This window comes from Schistocerca americana, unplaced genomic scaffold (genome assembly GCF_021461395.2).
Source record: "Schistocerca americana isolate TAMUIC-IGC-003095 unplaced genomic scaffold, iqSchAmer2.1 HiC_scaffold_73, whole genome shotgun sequence".
Taxonomy (NCBI): domain Eukaryota; kingdom Metazoa; phylum Arthropoda; class Insecta; order Orthoptera; family Acrididae; genus Schistocerca; species Schistocerca americana.
The window spans coordinates 870,841-892,148 of NW_025726489.1; the positions used below are offsets into that span (position 1 = coordinate 870,841).

The 21,308-nt window shown below is 44.4% G+C and overlaps 1 protein-coding gene across 1 annotated transcript in view; it reads left to right on the plus strand.

Moving 5' to 3' along the window:
* Positions 1-13,587, plus strand: part of LOC124589806 (DNA topoisomerase 2-like) — a 147,484-nt gene extending 133,897 nt beyond the window's left edge. Inside the window, exon 25 of the mRNA XM_047131593.1 lies at positions 13,161-13,587. Coding sequence (XP_046987549.1) covers positions 13,161-13,285 — 125 coding nt within the window. The 3' untranslated portion in view covers positions 13,286-13,587. The remainder of the gene's footprint in view (positions 1-13,160) is intronic.
* The last annotated feature ends 7,721 nt before the right edge of the window (positions 13,588-21,308 follow it).

Here is a 21,308-nt window from a genome sequence, read left to right on the forward strand (position 1 = left end):
TCAGTAACTCAAGAGTGCTACAGTGCTAGTGGTGTTGATACGAAGCAGAGCAGTGGCAGCAATAACAAAGCAAAACTTGCATTATATCTACAACAGTTGCCGAAGTTGACATTTCATCGAAAAGTAACCCAAGGAATTTCACAGTGTGAGAAAAAGTGACAGATGAAATACTAGCATTTGTGCAAGATAAATAAGAGGAATGCGTGGTGTTGTGTACACTCAGCTGTATGGACAATGTACTTGAAGAGTACAATGACGACGACAAGTGTTCAGCAAGTGAAAGTTACACTGAAACAGGTGTAGAGCCATGTAGATGATGATGATGATGATGATGATGATGATGATGATGATGATGATGATCCTTATCAGACAGGCCGCCTCAAATGCTGTCACTGGTGAAACATAATGGAGGACTATCATTGGCAGAGGAACAAGTACTGAACATAACTATGTATGTGGAAGATCATTCGCAGCACAGTAAAAAACATCTATGAACCGATTTCGAATAAGTCTGCAGCAATGTGTGTAGTCCACAAGAACTATGGATATTAAAGACGAGGAACAATCTTCAAGAAACTGAGGTTTGCGTGTTGCAAGGATGGTAATACGGTCTACAGGCTATGTGTGACCTGATCTTGTATGTTATGCACATCAAATTGCATATGATGTAGATTACAATAATCTAGGGGGAAGCAGCGGATATTTGCACAACTGCAAACTGCGCTACTGAATTGGAAGGGGTAAGGTAATGAAATTTCAAACAAAACATCAACTTCATGTGGCACAGCAAACTGTGGAGTTAGCCTGAAAGTTTGTAGATAAGATAATCTTATCCCGTCATTCAGTAAGTAATTTGTTCTCATCTCTGACCAATTGGGGCTTGAAGAGGAAATGCAGATTAGAGGTACCCTGAAAATCAGAGGTGCCAAGCAACATCAACCGACATCAATGCCTCGATACATTCATATACAAATATGCCAACTGTTAATCTGGTTGGTAAATTAATGGAAAGCCTTTTGTTATGCTGCAACAAGTTGGAGGTGCTCTGCACCCTACAGTTCTTTCTTGTGTGTGACCTCGCAAGGGCCCTCTAGGGGGTTCACGGTTCTTTCGTGAGTTGTGCGTGGCGCACGTGGGGCCCTGAGCTATTGTGGCCCATTCTTCATTCCCTGGCTGAATTTCCTTCACCCTGCCTCCTCCCTCCCTATCCCCACTCCTTCCCCATTGCTACCTCCTTCCGCTCTCTGGGTGTTCAGAATTTTGTCGACTTGGCTATCCACCTGGTTTCCTGTATTGGCTGCAATTTTGTTCTTTCATCCTTTGTGGCAATTAGCTCCCCACTCGAGGTTTGACCTCCCCTTCAAAATTTAGTTCTTTTAGTGTGAGCAATATGGGAAGAATTCCCTCCCTAGCATCTACAGTGTGGATTCCTCTCTCCCCTTCCGTCACCACTGTAGCCTCCTTCCACCCTGCTGGGTCACTGACACATTAGCCAGTCCATGTGGTGGGGCTGCAATGTACCCATATCACTGAGCCCCTGAGAACACAGGGATTACGCTACTAATACCTGAGGTGTTCCCTCCCCAAGTATGCCAAGGAGTGGTTGCATATCTTCATGGAGCATTGGAGCTCCCGGCAACGGCTGTCTTGCCAGGCGGTCCTCGGTGTGACTGGGTGGCGCCCGTAGGGAGAGCCCCTGGTCAGAGTGGGTGGTATCGGGGCGGATGCTTGGCACACAGTGTATCGAGCTGCAAACAGCCGTCTCTTTGAATGGTGAAGGATCCTTGAATGCTGCTTCGTATGACCAACCTTCCCTTCTGTGGCCACACCGTGGGAGGAGGGCCAGGCTTGCCATCTTGTGATGAAACCCTTTCCCAGTTACCTCATCTGTACTAGGATGGATGGGGACACATTCACCACCACCAAGCCATTGTTTTTTGTGGAGAATATAAAGGACAAGTTTGGTGAAGTGGAGTCTCTTAGTAAGATGCGGCTGGACTCCATCTTGATGTCTATCACTACTCACCATTCTCTGAATATGGGCCAGGCAGTAATTTTTCATAAGGACCTCATCCTGCAAACTGATGTGGAACTCCGGGCTATTCTGGCGTGGCATTCATTTTGTTCAACGTGTGGAGAAGGGGTGCAAAGACAACGGCACCGATACTAGCACCTTCATTCTGGCTTTAGGGGGATACCCTCCCACAGAAGGTCAAGGTTATGTGCTGCAGGTGTGATGTGAAGCCGTACATCCCTCCACCTATTCAGAGCTTTTGGTGGTTGTGCCTTCCCGCTGTATGGCGGACACTTTGTGTGGTGACTGGCCGCCCACTCCCTGAGGGAAGCCCCTGTGTTCTGCCGTCTGTGTGTCAGTTGTGCTTGACTGCCACTCCCCTCGCTCGCCGGATTGCCCAGATTACAAGAGAGAAAAGAAGATCAAAGAATAAAAGTCCGTGGTTCACCTGTCTTACGCTGAGGCTCATCAAAAGTGTCACACATTCCATCCATGTCTCACTCTCCCCTTCCCCTCACCTCCAGTTCCCATGACCTCCCATCAGGGAGCCATTCCCCCTCCCCAGCCGAAGAAGTGCCCCCCTTCTTCAGCATCTGCCGGCGATCGGGCTCCTCCCCAGCATCTCAGGCCACAAGACACACTCGGCCATGAGACATACCATCTGTGCAGCTCAAGGTGGCCTCTCTTTCAGTTCCAGATCTTGCAGAAGCCTGTACTTCCCTTGTGCCCTGCCCGGGGAGGAGGAGGAGGAGGAGGAGAATATAACTCCCATGACAAGGTGCCCGGAGGTGCCATATCGCCCCTCGCAAACTGAGTCTGACATCTTATTTATAGATGTCACCCCATCCTTGTCGGTGACTACAACTGACCAAATGACCTGATGTCCTTCTTGGCTTCATGTCTACCTTGGACTCAAGCTACGTGGTCATCACTGAATTGCAACGGATACTATTGTCACCTATCGGAAATGCAGGCTCGTCTCCTCGTATTCTGCATTCTCTCTCGTTCTTCAAGAAACGCATTTCCGTGATGACAACTCTCCAGCTTTTTGTGGTTATTAGGTGTTCTATCAGAACCATGCTGGCCCCGGGGTAGCATCTGGTGGGGTCTGCGCTTTGGGTTGCTCTGATGTCATTAGTGACTGGATTCCCCCTAGGTTCCAAATTGGAAGGGATAGCAGTTAGAATGCAGATGACTCCAGCAATCACCATTTGCAATGTCTACCTCCCACCAGGTAGACCACTTGCTTACATTGCACTGTGTACCTTAACCCAACAACTCCCATTCCCATTTAGCCTCCTTCAGGACTTCAATGCGCACCATCCACTGTGGGGGAGTGTCACTTCAACAGGTAGGGGTACCCTAATTGACCACACATCATGGACCACAATTTGTGTCTCCTGAATGATGGTTCCTATACCAAATTCAGTGCTGCTCATGACACTTTCTCTATCGATCTAACGATCTCATCTCCTGCCCTCGTGGCTTCCCTACATAGATCATCCCACAGTGATCTTTCGGACAGTGACAACTTTCCGGCGATTCTATTGTTCCCCTGCTGCCACCAGGCAGACAGCCCCCCCATGTTGGGCATTCTGCAGGGCCAATTGGCCTTTATATATGTCTGCTGTCCACTTTGACACCTCCGTCTCGAATTCCATTGATGTAGTCATGCAAGGCATCTCTGCCGCTATTCTTCATGCTGCTGGCACTACTGTCTCCCTTTCCATAGATCCTCCTTGTCGTCGACTGGTACCGTGGTGGACCATGGTTGTTGCAGTCGCTGTCCAGGACCGCTGATGGGCGCTGCACTGATTTAAGTGACACCCTTCACACACCAACCTCCTCACTTTTAAGCATCTCTGTGCTAAGACTCGTTACCGTATTAAGCAGAGTAAAAAGGAATGCTCGGAGTGCTATGTTTCCTCCCTGGGGACGTATGCCTCATCATCGCAGGTTTAGTCCAGGCTCCGTAGCCTTCTGGGCTGCCAGCAACAGTCAACTGTCCAGGCTCTGAAATACCAAGGTGCTCTATGCACTGATCCATTGGTCCTCACAGAACACCTCTCAACACACTTTGCCGACGACACCCACCCCCCTCCCCCCTCCCACCCCTTCCAGACGTCTCTGAGGTCTTCAACCACATTTGGCTCACAGGTGCTTCTCCTTCACAATGACGAGACAGTAAAATTACGCTGTCCGGGAAAAACCCAACGTTGCTTCACACCCATTGCCCAATTAGCCTGACGAATGTACTTCGTAAACTGCTCGAAAGGATGGTCAACTTCAGATTTTGTTGGTTACTCAAATCTCGGGGCCTTTTGTCCCCCATATCAGTGTGGCTTCCGGGCAGGGTGATCAACTGACTATTCACTCTGATTGGAATAAGCCATCTGACAGGCTTTTACTCCCCGCCAGCACCTTGTTGTGGTCTTCTTTGACCTACATAAGGCATATGACATGGCTTGGTGCCATCACATTTTAGTTACCCTCCACGAATGGGGCTTCCGTGGTCCCCTTCAGATTTCTATCCGTGAGTTTTTATATGACCGGCTCTTCCAGGTTCGAGTTGGCACTTCACTCTGTCTCCCTCAGGTTCAGGAGAATGGTATCCCACAGGGTTCTGTGCTAAGTTTCACACTCTTCCTCATTGCCTTCAATGGCCTTGTGACCCCTGTTGGGCCTCTGGTTACCCCAGCATTGTACATGGACGATTTTTGCATCTGGTGGAGCTCCCACTCAGTAGCTTCTGCTGAGTGCCAGCTCTGAGGCGCCATCTGATGGGCCTCTACGTGGGCAACAGCCAGTTTCCTCCTTCCAAAACGCGGGTTACGCATTTTTGTTGTCAACCGACAGTACACCCCGATCTAGAACCTTATTTACGCAACCAGCTCCTCAACGTTGTAGTCCTGTTCTTGGGGCTCATTTTTGATAACAAGCTGACATAGGTGCCCCACATTCACCACCTAAAGACTACATATAAGCGGAAGCTTAATGCTGTCTGCCTCCTGGCCCACACATCTTGGTGTAGACTGTTCCACTTTTCTCAGTCTTTTCTGTGCCCTGGTCTTTCCAGGCTAGATTATGGTGGTCACGTTTATGGCTCATCGGCTCCTCCTGCTTTGATACTCCTTGACTATGTCCATCATTGTGGGGTGCATCTGGCTATTGGTGCTTTTCGCACTAATGCTGTTAATAGGCTCCTCACAGAAGCGGGGATTCCAACTCTACACATCTGACAGAGCCAACTCCTTGTTTCCTATGCAATTGCCATTCGCCAATTCTGTGACCGTCCTGTGTACCTTGCATTCTTCGTCAGTGATGTATGTATCCCTCCTAACACCCGCCTGTGGGTGGGGTTGCTCGTTGGCGTGCATCTCACTTCCCCCCGTCTGGATCTCCATCTCCTCTCACTGGTCTGCACCATGTGTCTTTCCCCCACACCACCCCTTGGATGGTGCCTAGACCACAGATTAGGACTTGTCTATTCCAGGGTCCTAGGGTCTCTGTCGCTCCTGCGGTTTTCCAGCATCTTGTCGGTGGCACCCTGGAACTTTGCAAGGATGTCACAATCTTTTACACTGATGGTTCTAAGACTATCGATAAGGTGGATATGCTTTCATGTCTCTCACTGGCTTCGAACACCATTTATTACCGGGGTCATGTAGTGTGTTCACACCAGAGCTTCTAGCCATTCACGGGGCCCTCCTTTTTGTTCCTCAGGCCTTCCTCCACAGTGTTATAATTTGTTCAGACTCCATGAGTAGCCTGCAGGCTATTGACCGATGCTACTCTTGTCACCATTTGGTATCTGCTATCCACGACCTTCTCTCTACCCTCGAGCATGCCGCCTGTTCAGTCGTCTTTATCTGGGTCCCAAATCATGTAGGCATCCCAAGCAATGAACTGGCTGATCGTTTGGTTAGAGAAGCAGATACTTACCACATTTCCTTTCAAGATTCCAACTGCGGATATGTGGATCTACATCAAATCTCTCATTGCCCATAACTGGAAGGCCATCTGAAGCACTACTTCTCATAATAATAAACTGCGCACGATTAAGGAATCTCTGCAGTTCGGTGCTCTTCCTTGCGTTCCTCTCAGGAGTAGCCACTGTTTTATGCTGTTTACTCATTGGTCATAACCAGCTCACACATTGTTTCCTCTTATGTAATGACCCACCCCCAAAATGTGGTCGTGGAGCCAGTTGAAGATATCTCGCATATTGATGGAATGTCCCCTTCTTTCGGCCCTTTGTGTTAAGTATAGTCTTCCCAATTCCCTACATTTCATGTTAGCAGATGAACCACGGATGGTGAACTTGTCCTAGGTTTCCTCCGTGAAATTGGTGTTTGTTTTCAGATACAAGGTTGTCCTTTACCCTTGGAGCAGGGGCGGGTTGGTTGTGGTTCTGACTTCTTTTACAGTCTTCTCGGTCTGTGACCCCATGGCCCTGCCACCCTCCCTTTTTCCGTTTTTTCCATTTGGTCCCACATATTATGCCTTTACTGTGTGTTTTACTGTTAATTATTTTATAATTTGACTCCTCTTACTGTATCCGTCCACTTTTCGCAGATTCTTTTTCTTCTATCACTCACTCCAGAAGTGTGAGTCTGATGACCTCCCAGTTTAGTCCCCTCTCAATTATATTCCCATAACCCGTCTCAATCAATCAATCTTGCAAGGGAAGTAGGGAATATTTACGTCACAGCAAGCAGGAGTGTTTGGGAGCAAACTATGTCTTCTGAAAAATGTTTGACATTGCGTTTCATACCACTTGAAACCACTGGACAAATTCAGCCTCTGGATGTTTGCTTTTTCTGTGCCTATAAAATATATTATCACTCTATCTGCAGCTATGCTTTAAAAGGACAGCCAGTTTTGTGATAAGCTCCACAACAGACTGTTTGGCATTCAGTTGCATGCCGTGGCATTCCATCAGTTCTCATTACCCTGTTAAAACGGTTTGATTCTATATGCATTCTCTAATAGTGGATACTTGGCTGAATGTCCTAAACAGTTTATAACTCCCAAGGAATGTTTTTGATCTTGGGGTGTGAACCTTTGTGATCCATGTGGCATGTTATTTTTCATTTGGTGTTAATGGTGCACGTTAATGGTTTGTTTTGAACATTCTCGAATGTTGACAAAGTCTATTTTGTGACTTGTTGATACATACATCCCATTAGAGGTCGATCTCTGCACCTTCCGGACACTCATTTTGTCACTCTCCTGATGCACATGGGGAGTCATTAGCAACTAATACTTTTTCTGTTGGAACTGTTGACAGAACACTTTCAAATAAAGATTGAACTTGCAACCTTGCACTCAAGGGGTTCCTTGTTAGTGAACACGAGGAATAGCAGGCATTCATTGTGGAAAGACTGTTACAGCTTTGGTCATCTTGTGTTGTCCAGTATCCCCATCACTGTGTACATCTCTCTTCGATCCACCTATCATACTTGTAAAGGATTGTCATAGCAACCTGCCATATGAGAGCCAAACATCAGTTTTTCTGAGAGATCACTCCGTTCAGACTCGCGTAGTACACTGTGACATCTGTCGCTTGCAGTGGTGATTCCTTTCTTAACGCCACTTCAGCTATTAAAGAGAAGTTCATCACTGACCATTCTTGCAACCCAAGTGTGTGTAATATAGAAACTTCTTCTCCTTCGACTTTTTTTTTATTGACTAGGTTGCTAATCTGCTTGCTTTTAATTTCATGTAAAGAGTAGTAGCATTCCAGGAGTGTTCGTTGAAATAATATTGACAGTGCAGATGCTGTTGATTTGATTTTAACAGGGAAGCTAAAACAGCTAAGGTCTAACCCGCCACTGCCCGCACCGAAACTGTTTATTGTGCGGTATCGCTCCCTGTATACCTAGTAAAGCCAACCAATGCCCTCAAATAGTGCAGAGTGTTCCTTTACCAGTTCTTTGTTAGACACAATTTCTTCAAGTCTAGTTACTCTCCAATACCATGCATTCGAAGATAAGGTGTGATGCAGTTTCTTCACACTCATCACAGATCCTACATTTAGGGTCCTCTTCTGTTATACCCATTGTGTGTAGGTGTTTTTAGAAATTCCCATGACCGGTCATCAGTCCAGTCAGAGGTTTGATCTCTTTCCTGTTCAATTCCAGGATTACAGAGCTTCTTTTAAAACATGGCTTGGGCATCATTACCTTACCATGGTTTTGTTTATGAACCTTGGTCCAATATTCTACATGCTGTTTCCTAAGCCAGTTCCATAGTTCTAATTTGATCATAGCCTTGGTGATAGTCAGGACAGGTTCCGATCCAATAAATGGAGTTGTTGCCCCCATCCTAACCAATCTGTCGGCTTGTTCTTGCCACAGATCCCCGAGTGGCCAGGGATCCGCACTAGGTTTACCCTATTGCTTCCCCCTAGCTCCACTAGAGCCCTGTGGCATTCTGCAACAATCTTAGATCTTGTTGCATGAGCTGCCAATGATTTCAGGGCTGCCTGGCTGTCTGAACAGATGTAGATGCCATGGTCCTTGTAGCACCTACGCATATTCTCCTCCACACATGCCCCGAGTGCAGTAATTTCAGCTTGGAATACAGAGGCCAGATTTCCTAGAGAGATGATTCTCTCCAGTCTTGGCTGAACCCCGTACACCCCTGCCCCAACGCCTTAGTCTGTTTTCGACCCATCGGTGAACCAAACGATGGCCCCCGAGCAGTGTCAAACTGTTTTTTCCCCACTGCTCCCTACTTCCAATTATTATGTTGTAAGGCTTGTTGAAGCAGTTGGGAGTTGTTATAATGTCGGCAGGCATTTCCCCATCCACTCTTATATTTACCTCACTCACTGTATTAGTGTGTCATTCTGGATATCTGAATGAGACACAGTTCTTGCCAGTTTCAAGTCTGTGCACCCCAGCTGCTGCCTCCTTCTTGACCCAAAGGTGTAGTGGAGACACGTCCAGCACGGCTTCCATTCCAGCGGTTGGTGTGCTGCTAAATCTGCATGTTATGGCTAAGGAGGCCGATCGCTGCACCTTAGCAATCTGCTTAGCTGCAACCTGCTGTTCTACCGTCTTCCACCACACTACGGCCCTGTAGGAAATCCTAGGTCTGACCACTGTGGTGTATGTCCAGTGCATACCCCTGGGGCTTAGGCCCCAGTTTTTGCCACAAGCCCTTCTAGTAGTCACTAGAGTACTTCTTGCCTTGGAGCAGATACTCTTAATGTGAGGGGTCCATGTCAGCTTCTCATGTAAGGTTACCCCTAGATATTTCACTATCCCCTTCTCACGTAGAGTTTTATTGAAGAGCTTTAGATTCCAACTTGAGTGTCGAAGCCCGCATCTCGTGGTCGTGCGGTAGCGTTCTCGCTTCCCACGCCCGGGTTCCCGGGTTCGATTCCCGGCGGGGTCAGGGATTTTCTCTGCCTCGTGATGGCTGGGTGTTGTGTGCTGTCCTTAAGTTAGTTAGGTTTAATTAGTTCTAAGTTCTAGGCGACTGATGACCTCAGCAGTTGAGTCGCATAGTGCTCAGAGCCATTTTGAGTGTCGAATATGTCTCTTCGTAAATGGCAAACAGTCTTCTTAGGATTAACCCTCGGATCCTGTTTGTTGCACAAATTTTGCACAATGTCCAAACTTCCTTGTGCCATATTTCTAACCTTGTCAGTAAATTTGCCAAGTATTACTATGACAAGGTCATCTGCGTATCCTTGACAGAAGCATTGTCTGAAATTTAATTCCTCAATGAGTTCATTCACCACTAGATTCCACAATAGAAGGGACAAAACTACTACTTGTGGGCAGCCTTTAGTGGTGGTAATTACTATCTTTTCATTCATCACGGTAGCCTCTACTTTCCTTCCACTGAGCGTGGCCCTGGTCCACCTGCATATAGTGGTCCCCAGGTCATGCACCTCTGCTGCAGGTAGTGTTACCAAAGGCCCCCTTGATATCCAGGAAGATGCAGAGGGCTATTTCTTGGAAGTGAAGGGCTTTCTCCACCTTCCTAGCAAGTTGGTGGAGAGCTGACTCGCATGATTTACCTGGTTGATGTGTGTGTTGATATCCGTGTTGGTTTGAATGTAGAGGGGCCCTACTTAGTCTCCTCTCTCCAACATATACATTAACCTGAGTTTTCCAATGTTTCGAGAATGATAGAGGACAGACCGATTGGTCTCATATCCGTGGCCTTGATATGATCAGTTCTCCCTGGCTTTGGATTGAAGATAACCTTCACTTCCCTCCAAGCATTGGGAATGATTCATACTGCTAGGCTAACTCTGAATAGCATGCATAGGGCTCTTATGAGCTCTCCTTCTGCCTGTTGCAGGAGAGATGGAAAATTTCCATTTGGCCCAGGTGACGTGAACGGTTGGAATGTTCCCACCGCCCACTGGATTTTATTAAAGTTCACACACTCCTTGGCCGATTCCCAGTCCTCTCTTTGAGTGCCTGAGAACCATTTTCTCTCCGGGATCACATTCCGGACTGTGTTGTCCGGCAGAGCATATTGAGGAAAGCGAGTTTTGAGGAGCAGTTCCAGTGTCTCGTGTGTTGTCTTTGTATATTCTCCAGTCTCCTTCCTTAACGTACCTCTTGGATTGGTTGGTACTCTAGTGAGAATCTTGTGAAGTCTGGCTTGTGCAGCTGTACTCTACACTTCCTCACAGAATGCCTTCCAGGATGCCTTCTTTGCTTGTCTGATCGCTAGATTGTAGTTGACGAGGGCCTCACGATATTTAGCCCATTGTCCTTTGTCTCGCAGTATTAAACGCACTCTGTACCTGTTTTCTTTGCGTTTCAAAGTTATTCCACAAAGGCACACTCCTGTTTGTGCACTACTTGGTGATTGTGCAGTTGTCGTGACATGAGGTCACTATGGCAGAGGTAACACCCTCTGCTACTTCCTCAAATTGTACTGGATTCTGTATCGAGGTTTTAATTTTCGATAAGCCTAAGTCGAGGTCCCTCCTATATGTCTCCCAGTCCGTTTTCCTGGGATCCCTATAGGTCACGGTCTGTCTGATTCCCATTTCAACCTTGAATTTAATGTATACGTGGTCCGATGAAGCTGGCTCCAACATCACATGCCATTGTTTGACATGGCTGCCCTTCATCATGGAACTAAAGGTTGTGTCAATTACTTGTTCCCTTCTGCTATTCCTGAATGTAGGTTCATTGCCCCTGTTCAGGACCTCTAAGTTGTTAGCTAAAAGGAATTCAAGAAGGTACTCACCTCTACTGTTGGCGTCCTTGGTGCCCCATACTAGGTTGAGGGCATTGGCACGCATCCCACCAGCAGTTGGTCACCTTGCCGATGGCAAGTCTCTACCGGTCTCCTCACCTCCGAGGGAGGAGGAGAGCTGTCTTCGTAAGGAAGGTATGCTGAGGCCAAAACAATTTCCCTCATGATACCTTCCTCACATTATTGCATTTTAATGGTCAATAAGTCCCTAGAGCAGAAATCCATCATTGGCATGAAAGACATTTCATTTATTACATAGATGCATGTTCTGAAGTTTCTTAGATTTCTAGCATAAATCAGCTTACCTTCAGTGCCACCGATGCCTGATACACCCCCTTTATATAAATAGGGTTCTTGTATCAGGACCACGTCCACTTCTTGCCTCCCCAGGCAGCGACTCGGGGCAGTAGATGGCCCTTTACTGTGCGGCAGACTAATCTGCAGCACCTCCAGTCTCCGTCTCGCTACCACCTTTGAGAAAACTGACGGTAACCTGCGAGAACCCTAAAAACAATTTCAGGTCCTGTTCCTTCCAGGGGGGACTTCTCTCTGACCTCCACTACCAGGGTTCGTCCTCCTGGTTGATCACTCTCCAATCTTCTGTTGAGACTTTTGGGTTCAGGGCCCTATTTTCCCGAACAGTCTTAGGAGAGACTTCCTTAAGGAACTTAGGTACCCATATTGATATCTTTGCAGTCTTAAGAAGCTCCGCTGCCGTTTTAACCAGCAGCTTTGCATCTTCCCACGGGGATATCGTGGGCACCTAGTCCTTGAGCCATTCTAATGTGGGCACCCCCTCACAGACAAAATTGAGGGCACAACGATCTAGAGGGACACTCCTGAAGGTGGGTCCTGGGCCAGTGTCGTCCCCGTCCCCCCCAGTCTTCTCAAAGAGGGCCATCTGCAATAGTTCCTCCTGCTGCAAGGTGATGGCCACATGTGGATAACCTTCCTGGATAACTGCTATCCAAAAAACAGAGACTGAAGTACTATAGGTCTGTTTCCCTATTTGTTGCCTCCATTTTTTTCTGGACCTGCTTAGCCAGGGAGGAGGGAGTCTATAATTCCTCCTTTATCCACTTGCTACCTGTCTTTCAACCTGAGACAGTTTCATCCTGGGGGTCTTACGTTCAAGTCCCTTTAATTCCCTTCACTTGTCATTAGGAAGCCATTCTTTCCCTTCCTTTTTCCTCTGTTCCCTGAGTAGTTTCCTCCTCTGGGCCCCAGACAAGCCTTTGATCTTTATCTGGTCTAGCTTCTTGGTTGCAGTTCCCACTTCTGGCTCAGGTCTAGACCCTGATTCAGTAGTGGGAGTGCCTTCCATTGGTACTGATCTCAATGTTGTGATATCTGAGGTCTCAGTTTGTTTTTCTATTATGTTTTCTTTAATCGTGTCCATATGGGTCCCACGAGAATTGGGTAGGACTAGAAATGGATAGGGAAGATGGGAAGTTGTGGGACACATTGTCTGATCCATCGGCTGAGGCCTTTCTGGTAGTAGTTCCTCTACCTTCGGCATAGCTCTCAGCTTCACGTGGATACGCAAGCCTCTCCACCCGCACGGACAGTGCTTTATCAAAGTGGTGTCCCCTGGAGAGGGCAGATGTTACTTTTACAGAATGTCGTGGCACTTCCCAGTTTGTCTGCTAGTTACCACAGCTACCAGAAATTTCTTTATCACTATTGCCAGTCTGCTTCCTTTTCGTATACTTGTGGTCTGGTTTCTGTAAAAGTTGTAGGTAATCCTTCGGTCCTGATATTTTATCCCCCACTACCTTTTATTTTTCTATATAGGGCAACAAAGAAACTATGGTATAAGATTTTCACTTGTATAGAATACACAATAAATTTATTTCATTCTGAGGACTGCATAATGTAACAGGTTCATGGTCATACTTCTGTGTTACAGAAATAAAAAAGGCGGCCTCGGACAACGATCTTGAAATGGAAGTGGAAAGAGTAGCTCCAAAGACGAAGCCCAGTCGACCAAGGAAAGCTGCAAACTACATTGTAGATGATGACAGTGACTTCTAATTCCTTGTGTACATTTTTAAGTGCTGTTTTTACCCTTCACTTTGTTCAGTTTTGTGTATTTTAAGACAGTCTCCTTCACTCATAAATGTATATTGTTTTCTAATGATAGATTGGTGACTAATATGATTTAGTTTTCAGCATTTTGGACATTATAGTGTTACAAACTCTGTATTTTAAATTCAGCAAAGCTGTAGACATGTCGGTGCTCAGTGGTTTATGACTGTGTATTGTGAACAGAAAAGGAGCTTCTTTGCTGTGTCATAGCAGTATGTGCTATGCTTTTATATTTTTATTTTATTACAGAAACTGTGAAAACGAAAAACTGAACTGCTTGGAAACTAATATTTTGCAAGCTTAATAGCGTGATTTTAATAAGAAAGTAGTAGTACTATTGTTACTTGTTTTGCTCTTTATCATGCAACAGTTGTCAGTGAAAGAGAAGACTTTTTGAAGTGTTCTGTCATTTTTTATTCAGTGTTGTTGTATGTGTTTAATTCGATTGTATTTAAACTGGTTCATAATCAAGAAAACTGGTATTAAATATGCTATTATTTTTGATTCAATGGACAGTTTACAAATTAAACAGTGAATTCAACTTTGTAGACAAACCCAATGATTGGGTGACAATAGTTTGCACCTTAGAATAATCTCAGTTATCTTGAGCAAAGTTTTTACTGTAACCCACTTTTAAAGTTTGTTTTACCATTATTACTGTATTAGACATATTTAGCATAAAAAAAACCAGTTTTAAACTATTTATAAGTTGCAGATGGTTTAATCATTAATTGTACTGTTGAATACTTGAAATGTATGTTTTAGTAAAATACAATAAAAATGTATTGTTTTGTAATACTGATGGTACTGTAGGGAGTACAACTCTGGCTTTATAATTACATCTCAAATTATGATATACTCCACAGGGATGTAAGTCAGACGCATATAATGGTGCACAATTCACTAACTAAAAATCAGACCACCTGTATGGTCTGATTAACTTTGTTATTAACATTTTGGTGACCAGCCTCGACACAGATTGGGCCACATCACTGTATTCAAAAGATCGAGCCACAGTCTGGCTGCAGTTTTCTCAAACACAGGTGTACACGCTGGCAAGCCATCTGTAGCCTCGGGTACATCATTACAAAGCAGTCGCATTCCTACAGTACTGGTATAAAACACCTACCCACAGTCGTAAGAGGATGGACTCTTCATAATTCATTGCTTTGTAGTATACAGTACAAGCACTTTGAGACAATCTTCAGTAACAGTTTGGGTAGAGATGAATGAAAGACACACTTTTGGGTTTTGTTAGGACTCCTAATATAAAGTTGTGATTATTGCTTTAGAAATATAGTTACAGTTTCTTTGCCTATATGTGCCCTCAGTCACAGAACACATTTTAAAGTTTCAGCTGTAGAACTTTAGATCACCACTAGATGGGCCAAAACAAGAGGGTGCAAGCCCATCTCCTCGTTACCAGTGGGCTGTCATCCTAACATTTTGTACTGACACACATTGCGGGCTGGTACTCTATCCTTTTGATTTTTCCCTGTTTGCAGAGTGTTGATGCCACCTGCGTGTGGTGTTGGGATTTTGAGGTGCTAGATTGTATTGTGGATGAAATCTTCCCAGCACTGCACTGTGATGTGGTGACAGAACTAACAGCGCGCGCACACACACACACACACACACACACACACACACACACACACACACACACACACACACACACACACACAATGCCTTTTCTGTGGCATCAGCCATTTTCTTTTATGTTCTCTGTAATTCTGTCTTGCTGTGTATTTATCAGTTATATCTGTTTCTAATGGGTACTCTTTTTGAATTGCACTATATTTGGTGTGTAAAAGTGGGCAATCTCTTTTTGATGAGAGCAGTTATACAAAAGTCAATTACATTATTTACACATAGTAGTTATGCTAGTTCCTTAGATACCGTGGCCTGTCAGCCTGTGCATGTGGGTCTTTGTTGTGACATGGCATTAGGTAATACATGGTCAGACTGTTGTTGCACTTGCTTGGGAAGGATCCACACAAAATAACCCCACACAACTCGAACAAATCAGTACAAAATAGTTATCAGAGTGCCCCTTGATTGTTCATACTAACTGCATTTATCTATTACTAATAAAAATGTTTTTCTCCCACTGTATGAAGTGTTCAAACAACTTGAGAAGCTGGGTAATGTCTTGTGCCGTGGCAGTTGTCGAATATGTCGCTGGGGTACATATCTGAAAGTTCTTTGAGCAAGCTCGTCAGACACCCAGCGCTCTTGTATGTGATGTGGATTGGTCATGGTGATGCTGTTATGTGGTCAGCTCAGTCGCAAGATATAATTTTGAAGGCCTCTCATTTCAGGTGTGATGTGAAAGGTTCAGCTTGAGGTGATTGTGTTTCTCACGTGACCAAGTACAGCCAAAGAACACAGTAACCATTCGAGGCAGTAGTTTCCCCAAATGCAGCTGTCAGCATTTTTATTGATGCAGGGTTGATCATTATTTCTCCAGTTGTAAGTTGGATGTCATCCTACTGTGCTTATTTAAAAGGTCTTTAAATAAATAAAACCGAGAGGGGCCAAGCTATACTCAACTAGAAACAGTTGCATGTGGATCCTTGGGGATTTTTTGTAATAAGGGAAGTAGGCTGTGGTGGGAGACTCTCATTATTGGCTAACATTTCATCTCGTAACATTGGAGACATCTGTCTATAATGAAAGAGTTAATATTTTCAAATATAAAAGAGCTCAATAAGCCAAACTGTTTATATGTAACTGTGCAATGGTCGGTTCATGATGTCAGCAGACTGCTGTGTAACATTGTGGAGTTGCACTGATGTAGCACGGAGCTTGAACTGTGGGAGAGTTGCCGCTGTTTTAAGTAGCACAGATGCCCACATATTTTTTAATTTGACTCCTGTACCTTTTCTGTTAAAACTACTTTTGTGCCTTTGTATTTCTACGGTCTCTCGATACACCAAAGAATAGTAACAATTGGACATGCGCCCTTGCCACGCTAGCAGTACACAAAATCTCTAGCATTTGCAACTGATTGTATACAGAATGTTGTCTAAGGTACAAACTACCAAATGGAATGTCGGAGTTAATTACGACTTTGAAGTTTTATTCTCAAGTTGAGGTGAAACCTAACTTGGTGTAATCACTCGTGTCCGGGTCTGTAGCTAAAGTTCATCTCCCGTAAACAGTATCACAGAACAGGATCGTGACAGAGAGGAGACCTGTTCTGTATTCCAGGAGGCCCACCAGATGACTCTCCTTCTGTCACAGCGACTTCACTTAATCATGTGGACCCCCCACTGTGAGCAATTTGAAGTATGCTGCGCTGCTGCCACTGTAGCATTGGCACACGGTGCTCGAGAAGGCAGTGGCGGTGTCTTCTGTGTGGTGACCGTGCCTTATGAACATGTGGCACAACACAGAAACTACTAAATGCATTGATATGCAATGTAAAAGTACATGAGAGCAATTTCATCTGAGCATCACAGGTAAGAGGGTAGATCAAATATGAACTGACTGTTTATTCTGTGTCTTTGGTTGGTAGGACTGGGCTAACACTTCCAGTAAGCTGGGGAGAGCCAACCAGTTCACCTTCCCATCCAGTTAATTACAAGTGCTCATTATGCCGGAGCAACAGGTGCACCTGCATGTTGCACAATGCATTACTTTCTTGCTTGTGAATGAGTTAGTGGTGGAAGTTTTTCAGTGATAGTGTACAGTTTGGGAAACTGTAGAGGTCTTGTGTGTCTTTCTGGCATAAGTAGTTAAAGAAAGGGCGAGAAGCAGCAAATTAGGAACGTGATCACTGTCCTTGGACAAGCATTCCGAATGAACATTTTGCATAATGGTTTGTGCACGAGTCAGTACTGCGTACTACTGCAAGTTGTCGAACTTGATATAGCTCTCGTGTATTGTGTAGTGTAGGCCTATACCAAGAAAGTGCACTGGTGGAAAACATTTTTACTCCATTTACCTCAATAAATTTAAATGGCTGAACAGCATTTTATGGAACATAGGTAATAGCCATCCAGATTAAAATGGCTTTTAAACAAAAAAAATAAACAACCTCCACTGAAATCTAATCTTTCATCTGGGAGATATGATGCTACAGCCATATGCGTTAAACATGTAACATCCATCTGTTTGCATTGGGGGTTAAAAACAGAAAAACCTGTTGTAGTGTATGATGGGAGAAAGGTCATAGATAACTGAAAATGTTTTCCTTTTATGCGACCCACCTTGCTAACTTGTTATAATTGATACCTCACAAGGATTGGGATAACTTTAAGGAAAAACACACAAGGTGGACCCCACAAAAACACACAAGGTGGACCCCACAAATTTTCTAATTTGTTGTTTCCTGTATTAGACCTTACTGCTTAACCATAATATTATAAGTAAAATTTACAATAATAAACTCAAACCATTTATACCATTAAGAGCAGAGCTTGAAACCGGGAATAGACAAGTAAGAAGTCACACCAATTAGGCATGGTTGCAAGCAGGTTCAACAAAAAATATATTATCTGTAAAATGAATTTCAATGACTGCCACTAAATGTACTTAAAATTCCCAAACATGGGTGACACGGTACACAAATGGATAACGCCCATCCAAAATACAGAGAGGAGAGCAAGTCACACCGCTAATTGTGGCTATTGAAAAGCCCTTACAATGTATATGCCTTAGTAAAATTTCCTTCAGCAATAAAAATACAGTCCCCCAAAATACAAGCAAAGCTGGGAAGGTATAAAATTTAAATGTGACTTCCAACTGACACTCACCAGCAGAAACATGATCCTTAAATAAATGTACAATTGCCCAAAATACAAGATATACTGAGAAATACAGTAGGTGGCAATCACAGCCAACTGGGAACAAGCAAGCAAGTTTCTCAGCGAGCTAAGTAAAACGCCTTAAAACGTAATGTGCTCAAGATGTAGCAATAAGAGTGCAAGGTTTAAATGAGTAGTTAATGAGCAGGTATAGTGAGGAATAAATTAGGGCTTGTGAAACTCACCTTAAACCTCAAAAGCTTACTGGATTCACCAAATAGGACTGATTAATAGTTCCCGATTAATCAGTGGCGCTCCGCTGTAGCACGCATCATACGGTCAACATTACTTAACTTAAAGCACTACCATCCAGCTGGTAGAGGCAAGAGTTTGTGGGTCTAATCTCCCCCTCCCCCCCCTCCCCCTCCTAATCACAAGAAACAAAAAATAACGTCAAAGGGGAGACAGCTGTAATACCTCTGCCAAACTGAATATAACTACACTCTACATGTACCAATTGATACCACACAAGGCTTGGGATAACCACATCATCTGTGAATAACCTCACAGAGCTCCAGCATTATCCGCTAGTATACGTTGAACTGCATCTGGAAGGAAGTCCTGAACTCGCAAATGTGGCCCAATACTTAGTAAGTCCATATTTTATTTACTAAATGACAGTGTGGAACAGTAGCAAATTCCTTCCAGAAGCAAAAGAACACCGCATCACATTAATCCTGCTAATTAATCAAACGTGATGGGGGGGAAAAAGAATGTTAAGATTATTTAACCATGGACCTAGTTCACTAACATGATTGTTGTAGAATAATTTAATACCTTTAAATTTCCAAGTAAACAAAATGAAGTAATAGACTTGGAGAGTCCCCAACTAGATATTCTTTGAAGTTCTGCTTGTGCTGTTTGTCCCTGAAATCCTGAAGGCAGTCGATTGTGTAACTGCTTTGGCCTTCGACTTCCACAGTGCTGCTAGTCTAAATGACCCAAGTAAGTAAGCAAAAAGTTAGTATGTGGAATACTGAACCCTCTAGATGTGTGTCTATCCTCTGCAAGCCACTTGGTGTGTGTGTTGTGTTGTGTGTGTGTGTGTGTGTGTGTGTGTGTGTGTGTGTGTGTGTGTGTGTGTGTGTGTGTGCGTGCGTGCGTGCGTGCGTGTGTGTGCGCGCGTGTGCGTGTGGCAGAGAGTACTTCTGCTACCACTCTCTCTACACTCCTTCCCTGTTCCATTCAGAAATGCTGCAAGGAAAGAATGATTGTAGTTTGAACTCTAATTTTCTTGTCGGGGTTATTTCATGAGGTGAGATAGTATGTTTTCCAGTCTGTGTGGAACACACACACTGTCGAAACTTCACTTGTAAACCTCTCCATGATGTACAACACCTATGGTGTAGTATCTGTTACTGGAGTTTGTTGAGCACCCACAAAACACTTTTGTGCTTACTAAGCAATGCCGTAATGGAACATGGGAATACTCATTGGATTTTCCATCACTCTGTTATTAATCATACTTTGTAAGGGTCCCATACTGATGAACAGTACTCAAGAATTGATTGAACAAGTGTTTTGTAAGCTACTTGTTTCTTGTACAAGTATCATTTCCTTAAGTTTCTCTCAGTAGAGTGAGCATAGCATTTGCTTTTCTTAGCATTTGTTTTATGCGATAACTCCTCTTTAGAATGAGATTTTCACTCTGCAGCGGAGTGTGCGCTGATATGAAACTTCCTGGCAGAGACTTGAACTCGGGTCCTTTGTCTTTCGCGGGCAAGTGCTCTACCATCTGAGCTACCCAAGCAAGACTCACGCCCCGTCCTCACAGCTTTACTTCTGCCAGTGTCTCATCTCCTACCTTCTAAGCTTTACAGAAGCCCAGATGGTAGAGGTCCCGATTTCGAATCTTGGTCCGGCACACAAGTTAAGGCTTCTTCACACCTGAGTGGAGTTAAGTGTTGTTTTTTTATGTTTTGTGCTCTTCATATTCTAAGGCCACATCTGTGCAAATGTGGAATTGGACCTGTTATATACAGGGTGTATACGAACCGGGAGATCCGAGAAAAACCTGAAAATTTGTTCATCCGGGAGAAAATCGGGAAAAACTCAAATTTTTTAGAATTCCGGGAATTTTTCAGTTAAATTTTTGTGATTTTTGACTGGTAAGAATCAATACACTAACAATGGATGTTACTGTATCCCGCTACTGCAGAATGCTACTGCAGCAACAAACCATGAACAAGAGAAAAAAAAACGAAAATAAAACTTACATTGGCACGGAAATGCGCCATATACAACAACAAAACAGTGCTCGTACGAGCGTCTGCCAACAGCAAAGTGCGTCAAAGGCTTTAGGAAGACTGAAATGCTTCATAACATGCGCAGTTGAATCCCGTATGAGTAGTATCTTCTCCCGCTTCTGGTTACAGAAGTGTGGCTGGGCGCCACTACTTAATATTGCCCCGATTCGGAAATATCGTAGATCCGGGGCTGATGCACAGAGCAGTCTGAGTTGTGGTGGAGGGCTGGGTCGTCTCCACGTGACCTAGGTTTACGTTCAGTGATTTTGTTGTTTCCTCTTCGTTTGTTGCTCTCACGTTAAATGAGAACAAAACGGATTTTTGTGTATTTTGTTAAAATACGTTCGTATAGTTACTGATGGCCAAAATATGTTATTAGTTTCAGATATTATTTCCACCTTTCTGACAGTCAAGCATTAATCGCCTTGCGGAACAATGAAGTTATTTTTGCCGGTTTCCTGTAGAGATTTGGCTTTGATTCATCGTTTCTGCTCAGGCAGTCAATTTATTTGAAACGAAGTATTTAATTTCACACTATTGGCTAGTTTCAACTGTTCACTACATTTAAAGTGCACGTATGGCATTATGCCAGAATAAAGAACCAATCATGAGATAATACGATACTGGTACTCCAAGAAAATTTATTACATACGAGTGTGCATTTTAAGCCGAATTATGCCTTTTAGTATGGATCACGAAATTCCGACACTTTTTAAGTATCCTCTGATGATGTCTTGTTTCGTTTATGACATAATGCAAGATCTTTTAATGTTTTACACGTACGGCCGGCCGGGGTGGTCGAGTGGTTCTAGGCGCTACCGTCTGGGAACAGCGAGACCGCTACGGTCGCAGGTTCGAATCCTGCCACGGGCATGGATGTGTGTGATGTCCTTAGGTTCGTTAAGTTTAAGT